The 20,154-nt window shown below is 38.8% G+C and overlaps 1 protein-coding gene across 4 annotated transcripts; it reads left to right on the forward strand.

Moving 5' to 3' along the window:
• Positions 1-847: 847 nt before the first annotated feature.
• Positions 848-15,870, forward strand: LOC116258646 (protein CTR9 homolog). 4 transcript variants are annotated; one of them, XM_031635916.2, is made up of 25 exons: positions 848-987; positions 1,118-1,336; positions 2,214-2,280; positions 2,458-2,652; positions 3,229-3,329; positions 3,859-3,912; positions 4,063-4,179; positions 4,299-4,362; positions 4,619-4,833; positions 4,973-5,057; positions 6,584-6,684; positions 6,771-6,863; positions 7,983-8,051; positions 8,824-8,916; positions 9,212-9,478; positions 9,864-9,944; positions 10,036-10,194; positions 10,328-10,423; positions 11,058-11,159; positions 11,246-11,353; positions 11,430-11,654; positions 12,365-12,631; positions 12,738-12,809; positions 14,281-14,571; positions 15,359-15,870. In XM_031635916.2, exons 2-25 carry the CDS (start codon positions 1,196-1,198, stop codon positions 15,569-15,571), a joined length of 3,276 nt encoding a protein of 1,091 aa, XP_031491776.1. In that variant the 5' UTR covers positions 848-987; positions 1,118-1,195; the 3' UTR covers positions 15,572-15,870. The 4 variants fall into 4 exon arrangements, with proteins under 4 accessions (XP_031491776.1, XP_049935056.1, XP_031491777.1 ...); XM_031635915.2 differs by lacking the exon at positions 848-987 and adding an exon at positions 1,001-1,016; XM_050079099.1 differs by lacking the exon at positions 848-987 and having other exon boundaries at positions 994-1,336.
• The last annotated feature ends 4,284 nt before the right edge of the window (positions 15,871-20,154 follow it).

The raw sequence follows: 20,154 nt of genomic DNA on the forward strand, positions 1-20,154 counted from the left end.
TTGGGAAATGAATTACACATTATGAAAATGAAGTTTATAAAAGGAATGTGGGACGTCCTATGATTATTATGCCCATATACATGTTGTTGACCCTAAACATTCAAGAATCAAGAGTCCAGACTTGATTCAAATTACTGTCTTCATTTGTAAGAGGGAAGGTGTTTGTTTGCTGTATAGCGGCTCGATCATGTTCGGATCCTGACGTCCACGGGAACAGGAAGAACAAGCACAGCCCTTGAATTGGAACCAATGCTTAAGGTGTTTGTTCTCATGCTTCACGTGTTTGTTCTGCAGAACTCCACATTCCCAGGTATGGCTTGACTTTCTTTTGGAGACATGGATAAAATTGGAATGATGCAGAGAGATGAGACAAAGACATTGACTTGCCGGAATTCGCTCCGGTCAGGCTGTATTTATTAAAAGAGTTCCATAAGCAAACTAGTTGCTGCATTTTGAGTGCGTTTGATTGCCTCAGACTCTAAACCCGAGGTGATACAAAGATTTTTACAACGTCTATTTCTAACGATAATTTGAGATCTTACATTTGAATGACTCGAGGATCAGCTCTTGGGATTTGTAAAGTTTACATTTGAAATTCTGAAATTCATGGACCTCCTTTCTCTTTGATATGAGATCTACGAATTTATGATTCTTAAAAACTATGAATTTAGGGTGGGCAAATCGTTAAGTTAGATATTCAAATCTAAGATATGAGGTTAGCAAACGCCCGACAGAAGAGTGTTCTGGGCGTTCCCAAAGTTACACATCAAGGCAAACATGGAAAACGTTATTTTGATATTCAGGAGGGAGGAAAGCTACAGGACGTCCAAAAACGGCAGTCCAGGTTCCGTGGAGCAAAGTAAAAGGCGGCTAAGCTGTTCTTGTTTTTCAGGTCACTTGCCCGGAGGCCTGGACAAAGGGTCTGTCGGGCTAAGCTGGGGCGGCGGGCTCGGGTCAAACACGGCCGTGTTGTGAAGCCTTGGACAAGTACAACGGCTGGGGGACACTGGAGAAGGGTTCGAAGCCGGCCCTCCCCGTGTTCCTCTTCTTTCCCTCCTCTGATCCTTCCTGGGTTCTTGTTCATCGTCTTCAATCTTCGTCCTCCTCTTCTGTCCAGGTACATACGAGTCTTGATTGCTGATCGATTCGAGGGAAAGGGAGGGAAGAGGGAGGAAGGAAGGAGGGAAGGGCCGCCATGGCGTGCGTCTACATCCCCGTCCAGAACTCGGAGGAGGAGGTTAGGGTGGCGCTGGACCAGCTTCCCCGGGATGCAGCCGACATACTCGATATCCTCAAGGCCGAGCAAGCGCCCCTCGACCTCTGGCTCATCATTGCGGTCTCTCTCTCTCTCTCTGTCTCTCTCTCTTTCTCTCTCGCTCGCTCGCTCATTGAATGGATGGTGGTGGTGGCTTTTGCCTTGGGATTGGTTGCAAGCGGCGTATTTCATCAATTGGGATACGCCCATTTGGAGCCTCAACACTTCAGCTGTTACAGAAGAAAGCCTCTGAGTTCTGACTCGTCGAGTGTGGCTATCGTCTAGGCATAGTTGCGAGATTGTGCTACAAAGTGGAATTAGAAAACGTTCTTCACATGCATACTTATCCAGACAAACAGGACATGTGAAAGCAACAAATTAGAATTAGTTCCTCCAATACTTACTATTCGTCCTAAGAAATCCATTCCTATACCAATAGGTAGTCCAGCTATCCTGTAACTTCAAACGATTTTATGTGTAAGGCGAGGAACTCCCATGGTACATCTTGTTTATACCTTGTAGGTGGTATTACTTGGTAGCTTCCTAGTAAGGTGTGCATAGCAATGAGAAATTGGACAAAATAGAGGAAAGAGTTCGAAAAGCAGAACATATGAACTGCAATGTAGCTTGAAATGAGGAAAAAGAGTTATCTGCTTAACATATGAAACCTTGCAATGCAACACAATGAGGTAGAATGCAGGTTGATCCGATTATATCTAGTTAAAAGTAACGGCTGATTTGCAATGTACTTGTTGCCAGTAAGTTATGCAACTTTAGCAATAATCCTGCATCCATTAATCAACCGGCTTATCTAATGTATCCACAATTTCATGACACGACATTTCTTGCTTTTCCTTGATTAATCTCCATATGTTAATAATCTTCAAATTTTTGTCTGTTCTGGTTTAATATATATATATAAGTGACACAGAACATGTTGTCCCTGGCCTTTTTGCAGAGGGAGTACTTCAAACAGGGGAAATTGGAACAATTTAGACAAATTTTGGAGGAAGGATCGAGTCCTGGTATATGTTATTGTTTATTCACATGCAAATTCTCCCCTGCCAACCTGTTGTGTTGTAGTCATTCCCGATGCTATACTGTGCAAAGTGACATGACAGTTATTATGCATCCTTTTGTTGGACATGGTAGCCTTAGCCGTCGGTATGTGATATGCAATAATCTTTTGTTTGTCTTTGCAGAAATTGATGAATACTATGCTGATGTGCGATATGAAAGAATTGCCATCTTGAATGCCCTAGGGGCTTATTATAGTTATCTTGGGAAGATTGAGTCTAAACAAAGAGAGAAAGAAGATCACTTTAGTTTGGCAACTCAGTACTACAACAAAGCATCAAGAATAGACATGCATGAGCCTTCAACATGGGTTGGAAAAGGTCAATACTCGATCATGGTTAGCTTGTTGTATTATTTCTCTTGCAAAGCATGTTTGCGAAAATATTACCTGAAGTAATCCTTCTTTATTTGGCTTGGTGTTGTTGTTGGGCTCGAGTGATTTTCATGAACAGTTGTTGGAGTTTGGTGAGTTTCAATTTAGTCATCAAAGTTTTTTATGACCTTCTAACCTTCTTTATTTAGGTTGAACTCTTGTTGGACTTGGGTGCATTTTAATGCCTAGCTGCTTGCACTTGAGTTGTGTGTTCAAGTGCTTTGGATTGTATCAAAGTGGCATCAGGATAATATTTGTATTCTTTCTGATATGCCTTGGAAGTTCTAGCCTTAACTGTTTCTCCTCTAATATTTCCAGGCAACAGATGTTACTTTTACATATTAACTCTCAATCTTCCGATACCCGTGTTTGCTTTATGCATATCTATTGATTCTGATTGCTATGAAATAATGTCGATATAGGTTGACCATATTTAGTTTCTTCCTGAATACATTGCAACTTGCAAGTGATCTTGTCTATGACTGTAACATGTGTCTTCGAAACTTTTTTGCCGATGACACAGGTCAGCTTTTATTGGCAAAAGGAGACTTGGATCTGGCCTTCTCAGCATTTAAGATTGTATTGGATGGGCAACCTGATAATGTTCCTGCCCTGCTTGGTCAGGTATTCTTAGGGCATCTGTGGCCTCTGCTTCAAATAATTCTCTCTCTCTCTCTCTCTCGCACAGCACACATCTACACCCTATGTTGTGTGTGCATGGAGGGGCTTCCAGCATGCACATAGAGGGTGTATGATTTGGCATCAAAAGATTTATGATCCTCCCATGCTTCAGCTGAGTGTTCTATAGTGAGTTGTTAAACTTATACATGTTTTGGACATCTCCTATAGTGAGTTGTTGTTCCTCAGATTCTCATTTTCACAATCAAAATGATATGATACTTATTTAAAATTTATGCTACTCTTTCATATATTATGGCTCGAAATAATGTGTTTAGTTAATTTTTGTTGCTATAATATTTCTATGCCTGAACTAATAATTGCACTGCTTTTGCACAAATAGAACATAGTACTACTATTATTGCCATCATTACCAATATATCCATTGGTTCTACGTCTACTGCTGCTATTACTATTACTTCTGCCATTTCTCTCTCTTGCTGTTGGTAAATGGTAACTGATTTACTCCTCACAGGCATGTATTCTCTACAAGCGTGAAAGATACTCAGAGTCCTTGGAGCTATATAAGGTGAAACCTTGAAGTACTAACTGCTTTACTTGATTTTACTAATGAATAAATGACATTTTTTTCTCTTGAATGAGTGGTAGATATTGCTGTTTGTGGTTATTGGATAGAACAGTTATCACTTACATGATCCATTATTCTGTTTTTACTAAGAGGGCTTTGCAAGCATATCCTAACTGCCCTGGAGCAGTAAGACTGGGCATAGGATATTGTCGCTACAACATGGGTCAGTTTGATAAAGCTCGACAAGCTTTTCAACGAGTTTTGCAGGTATTTTGGACATGAAACAATGTTCCACATGTATTCATTTCAAATTTTACCGTTCATATTCAATATCAACGGCATCAAATTTTTTATTTTACTTGTCTTTTAATGGTTTCTAATTTTAGTTGGATCCTGGAAACGTGGATGCTCTTGTGGCTCTGGGAATTATGGATCTGCAAACAAATCAAGGTATGACTGCAGGGGTAGCCAATGGTTATCCTTTAAAATTAAACAACGGTATCTGTAAGAGTACATTTATGCATGTAAATGCAGAGTTGGTCTTTATGCATGTACGTTCATACTTTAAATGATAGTGACCATAAGAGTACTGCTATGCTATGTACATGTGTGCAGAAACTGCTGTGGAATGCTTCCACTCATCGTTGATCTTGTATAGTTGTGTTTTTTAAAGACTAATTACTGTTCCAACAACTGGATGTTGTAGCTCGTGGTATACGTGAAGGGATGGAGAAGATGCGAAGGGCTTTTGAGATGTATCCTTATTGTCCCATGGCACTGAACTATTTAGCAAATCATTTCTTCTTCACTGGGCAACATTTTCTTGTGGAGCAGCTAACAGAAACTTCACTTGCTGTGAGCGACCATGGTCTAATGAAATCCCATTCCTATTACAACCTAGCAAGATCTTATCATAGCAAGGTGCTGCAATGAGCCTGTCTTCTTGATGATTCTCTAACTTGCAATTTTTTCTATTTTAATGTGGTTAGGAACCATAACTGACACCGACCACATTTTGTTTCAATTCTGGTTGTTAACGCTCAATATTTCATGTATGTAGGGTGATTATGAAAAAGCTGGTTTCTATTATTTGGCATCTGTCAAGGAAATCAGTAAGCCACAAGATTTTGTTTTACCATACTATGGTTAGTAATTCTTCAATTCTCTATGAAGGTTCTCTTTATTGTGATGATTCACTTATTGTCTTTAACTTTCTTTCTATAGATATACCTTTATTTTGCCTATTAAAAATCATTTGACTCTCCATTTCTCATTGATTATTTGAGTTCATTTGTTATTTTAGTCTCGTGCTTAAGATTTTCAGAGTTGTACTATATTCTCTCCTAATTCTAGCAAACTAAATTTGGCTATCATGTGTGTTGGATATTGCAGATTGGACACTTGTGTTAGTTTTGAATCAGTCATTACAATGTTGGTAATCAAGCTACATTCTTTGCTTGGACCTAGGTTGCAACACAAGGATGCATGTGCATTAAGATTGGGTATATTGTAATACTGAAGCATGAGAGTCGGTTGAAACAGCCTCCTGTCTAAGGTTTCAAGAGATAATGATGAATTCCAATACTTGGGTTTCATAATACCTTGTGCCTTGCTCTGTAATCCTTCTTGGGATGCAAACTGAAGTTGGCCACTGGGTGGGATAAGGCATATCAGTTTGGGTCAGGTAGTTACGGGTTTGCAATTGAAAGGTCAACTGAATATACCTAATGTTCAAGATATTGAAAATTAGTTTCTGTTTTCCACTGTTGTTCCAAAGGAGCAAAACCAAACCCAAAACCTTCTTTGCTACTTTCATTTACATTCCAAGAGTCCAGCGACTTGCTACAAACAACTTACCTCCTAGCTTTTAGGCGTTTTTATGGAGGACATTGCTTAGCTATTCCTCACCAGCAACTCTAACCGGGAATTACCCAAAAAGGAGAACCTAGGGTTTCTGATTTCTTCCATAAATGTGTCAGTCCCTCCATAATGAACCTGTACTCCATGCTTGATTTCCCAAAAACACCTAAGAAACATCTCATTGCAATCCAGATGAAAGGTTGCTTCACTGTGGCCTTCCATTTGCCACTTTCACTCTAGTGGTGGCTCTGGGTCATCTTCCTCCACAGGTTCCTTCCACCACCATGACATCCCAGGAATGAACCCAAAGAAGCTTTTCCTATATCCCTATTCAGATCATCTCTCGACAGATTTCGTCTCGTTTTCAAGAGGCTTCCTTCTCTGCTGAGAGTGTTGAGGCCATGTTGCAGGTCCTTCCAACTGTGTTAGGGTCAAACTTTGCTCCCAGATCCTCCTTGAGCCATGATAAGCCAAATGCTTCCTCATGATTCTTGCAAAACCCTTTCCCCAATGGTGGAACCCTCATTGCTCCCCCCATTAGTGGGAAACTTTCTCTCTCAAGCTTCTGACTCTGATGGGCACCTTTAGTAGCAATGATTTACACTTTCCCAAAATGTCAAAAAAGTTAAAGTAGCAGCAAATGGGAATACTGTTTAGTTTTTCAATGATGAAGATCAACATTCTATTTTATTAGCTAATAATTGAGGAGCCTGCTGGATGTCATTTTGCTGATATTTCTGTGGAAACATGCCTTCTTTGGTTGCATTCTTCCATAGGATACTTGACTTGTTGCTTTTAATATTTTGAGTAGGCCTGGGACAAGTCCAGCTGAAGTTGGGAGATTTTAGAAGTTCCCTTTCAAATTTTGAAAAGGTGTTGGAGGTCTATCCTGAAAATTGTGAAAGTTTAAAAGTAAGCAAAATTCTGACTTGGGTAGACATTAGCTTTCTGTTCCTGTATTTTTTTTTTTCGCTGAATTGATTATTGATGAACACCAGGCAGTTGGACACATTTATATGCAGCTGGGACAGACAGAGAAGGCTTTAGAATCATTTCGAAAGGCTACGAGAATTGATCCACGTGATCCACAGGTTGTCCTTTTTGTTTTCATGCTCTTGCGCTGGTTCCTTTTTCTCCTTTTGTAGTATGGCAGTATGTAGGAGAATGCCCCTCAACTTATCAAAAAAAGAAAAAATTGTGAGAATGTAGTTATAGCTTCTTCTGTTGGTAAGTGAGAAGCATGAATTCATAAGTAAGACGTTGGAGTCTTCATGATTTTCGTATATGCTACCAATGTCCAATAGTTTTGGCTGCTTCGGAAATCAAATATTTAATGGAAAGGCCAAACTTTCAAGAAATTGCTTGTATTACTTATTTTCTCTACTACATTGCAAGAAATGAGGAACTGGCATTCAACAATTTAACTAAAAGAAAATTAAGAATTTCACTTTGAACAAGTAAGTAAACTTACCTAGGCAATCACTTTAGCAATTTATTGGAAACATATGCATTTGTTTTTTGAATATTTTCCCGTAGATTAGGAACCTATATGTAAATTATGTTTGATTTTGTTTATGTTGTTCATTTTGTTTATATAGTTATGTTGTGTTGTTTCCACTTTCCAAGGGTATTTTGCATCTTTTGGTTTATTGTTGATTATTATGATTTCTGTGATGGGTATTTTCATAATTTTCAAATGATATATATGCTTAAGGTGTTATATTTATTAAGGATAAAAACTTTATTTTTTTTTATATTATCTACAGAACACTAAATTTTTATTGTCGTTATCGTAAACTCTTTTTTTTTTGTATCCATTGTTTTGAAATTTGCTGCAGGTTACATGCCTGTGTAAATTATGATAGATTTGTTATATAAGTATGTTACTTGTTTTTGTGAGGGTATTACTGACATTTTTTATTTTTGTTATTATGATTTCTGTGATGGGCTGTTTTGGTCAGTGCCACATGTTTATATCTTTACAGTTTACACACACATCTGTGTGTGCATGGATATACTTTGTGTATGTGTGTGTGCATGTGCATGACATCTTTAGTACTAATTGAAGCTACAGAACTGTTCAGATGAAAAGCACAAGTGCAAGTTGTATTTTCTCTATCTGGGCACAGAGATGTGCTTAACATGGTTTGCTTAGTAGGGATCATGACACAAAATACTATACAGAATGCTAAATTTCCCATGTCACCCAGGCCTTTTTGGAGCTGGGAGAACTGCTAATATCAACTGATGCTGGAAGTGCTCTGGATGCCTTTAAAACTGTAAGTACCTTATTGTTGGTTTCCTTTCTTTTATGTTGCCTAGTTTCATGGAATAGAACTGTATGCAGGTGCTGCCATTATTATGAAATATTCATACATTTAATATTGTCGATTATGTGCACAAATATGTATAAGTCAGCATAATGCCTATATTAGAAAGCTTTTGAAACTTTGGGCGATCTCAAACTCATTATATTTGTTTCATGAAAAATAGCTGTCAACTATGTTACATTGTATGAAAACAGGCATCGGTCAGTGTCAGGCAATTTACCAAGCATCAGAGGCAGCAATATTTCTAAAAGCACGCTTGGGTACTGCTGGATATAAACATATGTGCATTTGTGAGTCCGTATATTTTGGAACTTTCAAAAAACAGAATTCTTTGTTAACATTTTGGAAAAAAAAAAAAAGATGATTCGCTGTTTCATGCTCATCTACTTTTTTGGAAAATGAAGTGGGTCAGGTGTCATCTTCTCCTCCATTACCCCGTCCAAGACCTTGGGCAGAGAGATGGAGGAGAGGGTAACATATAAATCTCTCCATTTGGGATGGAGATTTTTGTTTTTGTTTTTGGGTGGTGCGAGAGAGAGAGAGAGAGAGAGAGAGGGCATAGGTTTAGAATCTGCAGAGAAATTTGGCTTGTTATGTGCCAGATTAAGCATGACCATCTTCGCATTGTTTGTCAGAAATGCATTTGCTTTCATGATGGTTTTACTCATCTTGTTCACTGTTCTTTGATAATAGGGCTTACTATGTTACAATTTTTCAACAGGCTCGAAGCCTTCTGAAAAGAACAGGTGAAGAAGTACCAATTGATTTGCTAAACAACATTGGCGTGTTACATTTTGAAAAGGGAGAGTTTGAGGTTTGACAAGCTAAACTTGCTAATTTTCTAATAAAGAAAGAGAAACCACTATCAAAGTACCATTTGACTGACTAGTTTAACCTGCTATACTTATAGTTGCCTCTTCTGGATTGTGCTGTCCTCTTGGATTCACAAATTTGTCCTTCTGCTTCTTTTATCAATTGTTGTAGAGTTGATGTTTATTGCATTAGAAATCTAGAACATTTCTTAGAAAGACAATCTTGCTGTCTCTGTTTGTCATTTGTTCTCCTAAACTGGCTTGAAAATTGAAGCTCAAAGGTTGCTTTTGGGTTAGTTGGCTGAACGAACATTTCGAGATGCACTTGGGGAAGGAATTTGGCTTTCTTTCATGGATGGCAAAATACAATCTCCCAGTACAGATCCAGCAACTTCTGTTGTACAGTACAAGGACATGAAGATTTTTCACCAACTTGAACAAGATGGTGTTCGTATTGATCTACCTTGGGACAAAGTGACAACTTTGTTTAATCAGGCAAGATTATATGAACAATTGCATGACACAGAGAAAGCGAGCTTCTTGTACAGGCTTATCATCTTCAAGGTCTCTCTCTCTCTCTCTCTCTCTCTCTCTCTCTCTCTCTCTCCAGTGTTTTCTCTCAGTGTGCAAGAAGAAGCTCTTTCTTGGAAACATGTGCGCTGCAAAAAATGTTGTACATCTGTTTAGAAACCTGTCTGAACCTTTCTATGAGAAGTAAAAAAAAAAAAGCCTTATTTTTCCCTATTCAAGTGACCTAGCTGCTTCAAAGTTATCCCTAATTTGTTTCCTAATCAACTATATCTCATAGTTGTGTTGGATAATTCCTTTTATCCCTTTACAGTGTTATTAATTATTTTCATGCTGTGCGTAGAATGAAATGCAATTATTGGTAATTATTTCCAATGGCTTATCATTCCATCATATTCCTGGTTTTCTCTCTTCTTTCCAGTATCCTGATTATGTTGATGCTTATATACGGCTTGCTGCTATGTGCAAAGCACGTAACAATCTTCAACTTAGTATTGAAATGGTATGTCTTCATTAATTGATTTCCTTGAATTGCTATTTCAGTCGTCCATGTTATTTATCGTATACTCAGTTCCATGTTCAATTTTTTCAAGGCAAGAGAAGCACTGAAGGTGAATGGTAAATGCCCTAATGCTTTATCCATGCTCGGCAACTTAGAGCTTAAGGGTGATGACTGGTTTAAAGCAAAGGATACATTCCGAGCTGCACGGGAAGCAACTGATGGAAAAGATTCATATGCTGCAATTTCTTTGGTACGCCATGCTAGGGATGTTTGTACTTGTAAAATGTGTGAGATTTTCATGCATTTTTCTGTTGATGGTTCATGGCTGTTCATCTTCTTCAATTGAAATTCATTCCTCCCCTGACTGATTTCTCTTTCTTCAGGGAAACTGGAACTATTTTGCTGCTGTTCGCACTGAGAAAAGGGACCCAAAAATTGAAGCGATGCACCTTGAGAAGGCTAAAGAACTATACACCAAGGTGTGCCGTTCCTGTCAACATAGGACCTTTGTACTGAGATGGGATGAAATTGTTCAAGAGCAAAGCAGTACTGTGCTGTTGTTGTCCAGCCATTATTGTTCAAATGAGAAAAGTATCAGTGGTTTCTCACATCAATTTTAAATTCATAGCTTAAGCTGTTCTCTTTTTCTTGAAAGATAAACACTCAATATAAATCTTTTCCAGATTCCACATTATTAGCTCACTGACATGTGCAACTTTATATTACAAAATGATAAATTTAATCCTTAGATGGATGCATGTATAAGTGCATGTTTACATATGTATATCTGTCTGAGAATGCATACCCCTGTCTGTATATCCATGAGAGAGGAAGAGTGTGCATTTCTGACCTAGAAGCTCAAGAAAATATTGATAGTATGAGGTTATAAAAAATGCTGTTCTTTGGTTTTTTTCCACTATCTGAACAACAGCATTGTGCTCGCGATAATACAGGAGATGTTAATTGTTTGCAACTGTCTGACCAATAGGGTTTTGCTTCCTAGAGTAAAGGAAACATGAAACAGTTTTATATAGTATATACTGTATCAGCGATGCTATTCACATTGTTGTGTTATTTTCAGTGCATGTATTTATGTCTATCCAATTTGTGCAGGTTCTAATACAGAAACCTGGTAACCTTTATGCTGCCAATGGTGCTGGGATTATTTTGGCAGAGAAAGGGCATTTTGATGTCTCAAAAGATATATTTACACAGGTCTATACATGACGATTTTAGTGCTTTTATTGCAAGTTAACTAGACTGGATAGATTGTGGTAAGTTGGTAACCATTTGAAGTGTAGGTACAAGAAGCAACAAGTGGAAGCATTTTCGTTCAGATGCCAGATGTCTGGATAAACCTGGGTCATGTGTATTTTGCACAAGGCCAATTTGCTTTGGCTGTGAAAATGGCAAGTTCACATATGCTAATCTTTGATTATGTCATTGCGTATGTGCTTCTTTCTGAGTTTCCTTCCTCTTTTACAGTACCGAAATTGCTTGAGGAAGTTTCATTATGGCACAGATACTCAAGTTCTCCTTTATCTTGCTCGTACTCATTATGAGGCAGAACAATGGCAAGATTGCAAGAAAACATTGTTGAGAGCTATCCACTTGGCACCATCCAATTACACTCTAAGGTTCGATGCTGGTGTTGCAATGCAGAAGTTCTCCTCATCAACACTGCAAAAGCCAAAGAGATCTGCCGATGAGGTCTGTGATTAGGCTCTGTAATGGAACCTTGTTTTATTGCCTTCATGCATATGCCTTTCCAACTGTATGTTACTCATGATGAAGACCATGCCATGATCCATGGTCTGGGCTTTATATATATATATATAAGAAAAGTTATGATGTCAGATTTCATTATTATAGTCAGCAAAAAGAATATTTATTTATGTTCTAATAGTAAGAATTTATCTTAGATGGAAAATAATTACAAGTTCAAAAAATCAGCAAAAGTTATAGCGCTAGTGTCATGGGTTGGTCACAGAATTCATGTGCAATGGTGCCCACCTGTGTTATTGGAGGCACATAGAACTTAGCCTCATGTTGCCTGTGTAACTGCCAATTGTTTTAGCCTTTTAGGTGGCAAATTTTACTTGTAGGACAAGTTTGTTCTAGCAGCCTTTTACTGATAACTATGTTTTTTTAGCTCTTATCCTGAGCCTGTGCTCCTTAGGTCTGTCAAACGTTTCCTCCTTGTATTTACTAGCTCTGCTTGCAAGACATAGACATACAAATATCTGCATTATTACCTCCAGATATTAATAGAAACTATTTGAAAATTTGGATTTGTAACCTGATAATATTACAAGAGCCAAGACTTGCCTTGCAAAGCATATCACCTGTTTCCTTTGTCAATCTTTATTTCTGTACTCTTGTCTTTTGTGGTTGCAAAACTAATGTTTGTTCCCTTATAGATTCGCTCAGCAGTTGCAGAACTGAAAAATGCTGTCCGAATCTTCAGCCAGTTGTCAGCAGTGACTAGCTATCATGCTCATGGGTTTGATGAGAAGAAGATTGAGACACATGTAGGATATTGCAAGCATTTACTTGAGGCTGCCAAGGTTCACTGTGAAGCAGCTGAACGTGAGGAGCAACAAGCTCGTCAAAAAATAGAAGTTGCACGACAGCTTGTACTGGCTGAGGAAGCCCGTCGTAAAGCTGAAGAGCAGAGGAAATTTCAGGTCAATATTTTCTGCCTTACAAGCTGTTTTCTGTGACCAGATATTTCTGTATAAGATTCCAATGATGTTAGAAGGTTTATGTTTTCTGACGTTTATTTTGCAACAGATTGAGAAGAGAAAGCAAGAAGATGAGTGGAAACAAGTGAGACAGCAGGAAGAACATTTTGAGCGCGTAAAGGTTTGTTTTAGTCATTCGTTTCTTTCATGTAAGGTTTGTAAGAATGATGATATAGTTATCTCAGAAACACAGCTTATTACTGTTAACAATATTACAATTTAGTCTAAATTCCATACACAATATCCTATACAATTTGAAGTGGGAACTATTGATTTCTGGCAGTAGTGATGCCATCCCAGAAAGCAGTGAGAGCAGTGTGTGCTTGAGCATCAGTCTGTAGGCTCGAGACACAGACACACACATATACAGTACATATTCTTTTTTAAATTTAACAAAAACATTGATTTATTTTTGTTTGTTTGTTCTTCTAATATATTTACTTAAGTTGTGCTCAGAGTGTGTGAAATCATGATTTTAATTTTGATTTGAGATTGTAAATTGGCACCTGTATATGGCTTTAGAAATCTCTCTCTAATATTGTCCATGAATGTATGTATTTAATTATAAAACTTATTGGGTTAAAGGATCTTTAGGTGTGTGGTCTGTATTATATATGTCGGCTACCTCTAGTTGCAGATTTTTATTTATTTTCCATTACCAAAAACCAATGCAAAAGGTGCATTAGCGATTGTTTTTGTTTGGTCATAGTTTTTCAAGGCTTTTACCAACGATTTTTTGGTGTTTTTAGTGACAAAAAAATTAAAAACATCTATCCAACAATCGAGGTATCCAGCAGGCTTCTATCTATCTGTCTGTCTCTCTCTATCATCTCTCTCTGTCTCTGTCTCTCTCTCTCTCTCTTTCCCTCCCTCTCTCTCTCTCTCTCTCTCTCTCTTTCCCTCCCCCTCTCTCTCTCTCTCTCTCTCTCTCTCTCTCTCTCTCTCTATATATATATATATATATATATATATATATATATATATAGGGTGAAAATACGACATCCAGGGTGGTTTGGGCTTTTCCAACTACTTGAAGCTATTTTCTTATTGAATCCAGCTATATAGATGATCATCATTTCCAATACTGTAAGCCGCGAAGAAAAAAAATTCACAAAAACCTGATAGCAGGTTGGACGTTTATGAGGAGCAAAGCTAACACCATTGATTAAACTCATTTTGAAAAATCTGATCTGCAGTGGGTGTTTGTGCACGTGTGTTTGAATCTATATGTTTGGGCATTTGAAGTTCACTTGTGTGGGTAGGGTTCATCAGAAACAATTTTAAGTCGCTGGGAAAGATGAACATTATTCTTAAAAGCACATTTGTTGGGGACATCATATTATATATATATATATATATATATATATATATATAAAGAAAAACAGAAACATAGAACGGGGAGAGAGAGAGAGAGAGTTGCAAAACCAGTTGCAAAGAGGGACTGGTTAAACCCCATTCCATATAAGCATACATATTTTTAGCATTATCCTTGTAAAACTTATTTTTGGAGTTGCATTATATTAGTTTTACATGATCGGCTATGCCAATATCTGTGGTTTAGCAACTTATTTAGAGGTCATCTGTTCTTTCAGGAGCTATGGAAGAGCAAACGTAAGGACAGGAGCCATGCTGATGATGAAGAGGATGGTGGACATTCGGATAGGAAGAAGAAGAGAGAAAAGAAGCGGAGGAAGAAAGATAAGCAGAGTAAGACATATAATGAGATTGAGGACCCAGATGCTGACATGGTTGAAGAAACTGAAGAGATGATGGAGGAGGATGACGGAGAGCTGAGACATGGCAAGGAGGAAGATGGTGCTGAGAATGCCCAAGATCTTCTTGTAGCAGCAGGTCTTGAAGATTTTGAAGATGAAGATGCCACTGTAAGTAGTAGTGTTGATAATTTTTGCTTAATGGGTCACAAAATTATCCTAGATTTCTGTCTAACTTAACGAGTTAATTCCGAGGCATGTGTAAAATTCTAGACATGCATTAGATACCAACAAGCCAATCAAGTAACGCATTCAGCTGCCACCTAGTTTGCCAATTCAGCTCCAGCTTATTATGTGAATGAGTAGTAATTCCTTTCTTTCCAACACGAAGATGACAATTTCCTGTATTTGTTGTTCAGGAGTGTTTTTCAAGCATATTTCTTGCGATGCTGACATGGCAGTTGAATTGCCAGACAAACTTGTATTTTCAGAACATGGTTATTATATGCCATGTAGCAGTGATCTTGATTTGGTTGTCATTTTAATATTGTTGGTTGCCAGGTCACAAAACCGTCTTATTTTTCCTTTGTTTTTTCTTACTAATTTTAACATGATTCTTTTGGTGCTCAAGGGCACCAATTCTCATTGACTACCTTCGAGGTTAGGTGTTTGTGTTGTTCTAAGGTTGACTTGTGTACTTGAGAAGATGAAGAAATCAATTCTCATTGACTATCTTTGAGGAGGGTGGTTTGTCTTGTTCTAAGTTCAAATTATGTTACAAGCTGATAGATAAAGACGAGAATAATTTGTTCCTTGGGCATCTTGAAAATTGGATATCCCGTCGATTATTGTGCTTTCTGAAATGAAAAATTGATTGGGGTGCTAAGTTATCATGCTTCTCTAAATGAAGTCTGAAGAATTAGATGCTAAGCTGATGAAATTTATTTGTATTTCTTAGGATGCACCTGCATCAACCATTTCTAGACGCAGACGCGCTTGGTCAGAATCTGATGAAGAAGACATGGGGGAATTGCCGACACAAGCCAGCCCTGGAGCAGCTGGTGAAGAAAATTTTGCCCACCTTCAAGAAAGTGATGTTGAAAACCAACACAGGCGGCGTGGGAGGAGTAATGGTGCTAATGAAGTTGATGAAGATGAAGATGACTCTTGACGATGTTTTTGTATCTTTCGATGACGTGGAACCGTTGTACAAATTTTGGTTGTACAAGTTTTGGAGGTAATCTGCTTCTCATTTTCGTTCCATCCTGTACAGTTGTTGGAGGTGTACCGTAGAAGGTGATCATAGGTTTATGTTGGCCTCGAAGTTCAGCCACCTTGTCGATGGAGATACATCATACAGGCTTCCTGACACAATTCCTGTGTACAAGTTTCATTCCCAAGGTACATTTATCTAATTGTTTTCATTTTTTTTCATAATATTACTTGTCTGTATTGCTTGGCGAAGGGATAGATGGACTGCAGGACATATATATATATATATATATATATATATATATATATATATATATATATAGAAGCTGGCCGTCTGAGTCTTGGGCAACAATTATGCTCAGGCAGTTAAAGTCAGACCTTATACAATCAGACCTTAACTCTAAACCAAAAAAGACCATCGGCTTGCAGGGCTCGCAAATATCGTTTGTGTTTCTTTTCTACTTCAAAAATAATTATTAAAATAGTAAAAGCTATATGTATATATGTGTATACTTTTTAAAAAATTGCGATCGTGTTTGAGTTGGTTGTATTTTCAAAATATGGCTATAAATTTTCATTTTTCACATTTAACTCATTTTTTGGCGATATTATTGCAGTACTTTGAAAATATCACAGATGTTTATGGCAATGGTACGTCTACGTTAGGATTCTTAAGAAACCAATGAACTACTACCAGGCTGCAGTAATCCGTGAGAAATACTGCCAGTCCAGTTTAATTTCCTCCTCTTTATTTGGAAATATTCAATGATCTAGAGTTACCACTTAGCCACTTCGTTTTTGTGGCTAGTTCTCAAAGAGCTCCGCTGCCTACAAGAATTAGGAAGTCGAATCAGCCGTGAGTGGAAGGGACTGAGAGGTGGGTGAACATTAAAGTCAGTAGGTTGGAGGGATGCAGGAACATTTGAACCATGTGGAGGAAAATAAGTGAATTGCCTGTAACGTCGTTATGAGGCCAATTAGTATGCACCGACAAAGAACGACAAAGAACGGCAAGAAATTTCCAAGGAAACTAACGTCGACTTGAATGATGGAGATAATAAGAGTCTGTCCACAGTGCAAAATTTCACCTCAGGCCCTTCCGTTGTCCTCATGTTCTTGGCGTCGAGGACTGCTTGGCACCAAGGTAGAGGGTGTTCGTCAACTAGAGTATCATATATAGAGGATATATAGAGGGTGTTCGTCAATTAGAGTATCATATATTTACCATTTTTTGTTTAGAAAAATGATGCCTATAAAATAGAACGGCTGGACTTTCACTAGCCTCTAATCATCTGCGTTAAGCTCCTCGAGCCCATAAAACACTGAGGAACAAACAAAATAATCTTGAAAAAACGCTTCAGTACTATTGATCTGCAAGTTGAAAACACGATTAGGCAAGGCATGACGACTTTTAGTTTCTGTTTATGGATTTGTGACCAAACGGCAAGTCCAGAAAAGCCCCAAAACTTCTCTCCACGTTGACGCACTTGATTTTATATTAATTCAACGCTTTCGGAGCTCAAGCGTATGTAAGGTGAAATCTTCCAATTCTTGTGAGGCCCACGAATTGCGTAAGTACGTGAACTCATTAATGAGGTGGTATACTTTTCTTCAAGAATTGGACTAAAGGACCCAACAGATCTTGTACCACGACGAGCTAATGATTTCCAATTTTCGTCTCCCTTCGAGGAAACTACCTTTCAAAGGACGGTTCATTGCCGTCAGAAATTTTATAGATTGCACGAGTAGTAGTACTGCGTCAGAGGATAGAACAGGAAATTACAGGAATCTTCACCGACCGACCATGTTAGTTTCTGCCCGACATGAAGCTGCAAACAGTGCCATGGACTCCGAGTGACAGTATCATGAAGTTTTAACTCATAAATAGCTGCCTAATGACAAGAACGCTCCCTGCCTGTACTAAACTTCCAGGTTCTTGACTGTATTAGTTTGATCGATTCATCATGATATGTCTTCTAAAACAGTTGACATTAGTTCTAAGATACATGTGGCTGTGACTCTCTCTCTCTCTCTTCCCTCTCTCCAAGATCTGTTGGCAGAAAAGAAGACAGCAGGTTTGTCATTTTCTTCTTTGATCTGATCCACTCACTGCTTGTGTAATCCTCTCAAGGGTAAATAGGATTGGATTAACCCGGCGAACTTTCAAAACCTACAAAGGAGACAACAATTAAAAAAACAAAGTTTAATAAAGCCTTGGGACGTTTTCATAAGGTATAAGCGCCCGGGAGCTTGACCGATTCAAAGAGAAAACCAAAGGGAAATTAATGATCTATCTAAAAAATAAAAGCAAATGAGACCGCAGAGCGAATTGGAACCATATATCAGTAAAGGTAGGATGCTCCAAGGCAGGAAGTCAACTGGTAGAAGGGATGGGATTGATGACTGCGGCTTCCCCTCGATCGATGTCATCTTCCTCCTCTGTGAGACACCATCGCCACCACCCACGTCTCCTTTTGTCCTCCAGAGTCCCCGTCCTTCCTGCACGAAACCATTGAATCTCTCTGTGCCTTCCATCTTGCACTGATGCACATGGCCATGGGGGAAGGTAAGACTTGGTGAGCGGCAGGACAAGGAGGCACAGAGGAAGCCACATGACAGAGAAGTATGCTGATTTAGGCATCCCCACTGTGGCCGCCACCGGCATCTGCAAAGGAGCAGGAAGCGGCGCCCGTCCAAGTGCAAGATCGGTACGATAAGCGGTTCCCATGAGACGCCAACCGATGCAATATTCGTTCATCTTCCTGATTATGGTGGTGTCAATAATCCTGAAGTTTTCCTCTTCGTCCAGTAATGCTCACGCAGAGCAAAACATTGGTCCTCCTCGAGGGGGTACTAAGCAGCAGCCGGGCAATTCCTCGGGGAAACACACAGCGCCTACTCCTCAACCAATGCCTCCTGTGCATACCCCAACGCCTACCCCTCACCCAACGCCTACTCCGCCTACCCCAACGCCTCCTCCTCCCCCAACGCTTCCTCCGCCTTCCCCAGAGCCTGTCGCGAATGAAATGGCTTCTCAAAAAAAGGTGGGGAAATTCGTCGGGCTCCTGTTCTTGGGAATAGCCGGAGTACTGCAAGTTGGAGCTGTTTCTTTCCTAGTCTTCAAGAGATGGCAAATACCTCGGATTCAGGATGAAACTGGAGTTCGTCTCGTCAGTTGATTCTGCACTTGCCTTGGTGCGCGTGCAAGTCGGTTGCTTTTTCATCGCCAAGGCGTGTTGTAGATGGGTAAAACCAACATAATTAATTGTCTACTTTTGTTCTACTTTTGTACGTCTTTCTTGTTGGATTTCTTTTATGTACCATTGTGTGTTGATAAGTGGCCGTTTTTTGCCTCATCGTTTTTGTGATGTTTACTTTTACCGAACTTAATTGCAAACAATGATTTAGAAACTTGTGGAATTTGAAATGCAACACATCAATGGACATCGGATCAGATAGATGAATCCGTAATTAAATGTCCAGAGGGAGGAATCATATGAGAGTGGATGCATAAGAGTCCTCTTGAAGGATGAATCAGACTGTTCTGTGCCACTGGTGACTTGAACAGTGACGGTAAATTATTTCCTCAAAATATTTCTTCCAATTCTTTCATCAAAGAAGAAAAGGTATCTTGTTTCTCAATTTGGCAGCGGGAAGAAAATCAGGTTCATGATCAAATATATGGGCAGGCATGGCACTGCTTGATAAGTTTAATGCGTTAACACATATCATCCGTATCTCAAATCAAATGAAGAAACTCACAAGTTTGGTTGAAAGATTGTCATTTATATAAGCGAGCTGTGGTCTGACCATAACTCCAGTTGGTTGCTGTAGAAACTAGTGCCTTAACTCCCATTCGGAGTAACTTGATTGTTCAAGGTGGCAGTGCCTTTTCTTCTCTTCTGTATGCTAGACATTGAATATCATTGCCTCTTGAAATTTGTAGGAAGACTAAATGAATTCTTCGATGCGAAATAATTGGAAACAATTACTTGGTTTCTACGAAACCTGTATTTTCTAACTAATCTAATTCTTTGATGCACAAACAACCAACAGCTCGTTATAGAGTTTGAAATGTTTCTGCAGAAAATCTTTCAAAATCAGTTGAGTTTTCGTGTAGATAGCATTGTTACGGATTTGAAGGCACTGCTTGATGGGCCAAGCGCGGATAATGTCCATAAACGAATTACCCAATTGATTATGTAAAAAAAAATTATCAAGCTGCCGTGAAGTGTCAAAATTAGCAGCTCTGGGAGTATTGACGCGATTCAAACCATATAAAAGCATTACGAGATTTTCTCCTTCAACCATTCTCTCACAGGAAAAGAGTTTGCCGCCATGTGTTAATCTTATAGCAGACATTTAGTTTGGGTTTTTCATCTGCCACCCTTCAATTGGTTCTAAATATCTGCTCGGAATTGTCTATGGAAGGATGAAATTCTTTGTTTTTCACGCATTGACTTGAAACCAGAGCTGTGCAACTATATACCTTGTAGGAAGCTGGGATGTTTAGCAGTTACGTGTTAATTTTTAAGAGTTGGG

Source organism: Nymphaea colorata, chromosome 8 (assembly GCF_008831285.2).
Source record: "Nymphaea colorata isolate Beijing-Zhang1983 chromosome 8, ASM883128v2, whole genome shotgun sequence".
Lineage (NCBI taxonomy): Eukaryota > Viridiplantae > Streptophyta > Magnoliopsida > Nymphaeales > Nymphaeaceae > Nymphaea > Nymphaea colorata.

Bases quoted from the DNA above. Each gene is read 5' to 3' on its own strand.
- LOC116258646 (XM_031635916.2), top strand. From the start codon at position 1,196: ATGGCGTGCGTCTACATCCCCGTCCAGAACTCGGAGGAGGAGGTTAGG. The intron at 2,281-2,457 runs GTATATGTTATT...TTGTCTTTGCAG, and splicing joins GGAGGAAGGATCGAGTCCTG to AAATTGATGAATACTATGCT. The intron at 3,913-4,062 runs GTGAAACCTTGA...GTTTTTACTAAG, and splicing joins AGTCCTTGGAGCTATATAAG to AGGGCTTTGCAAGCATATCC.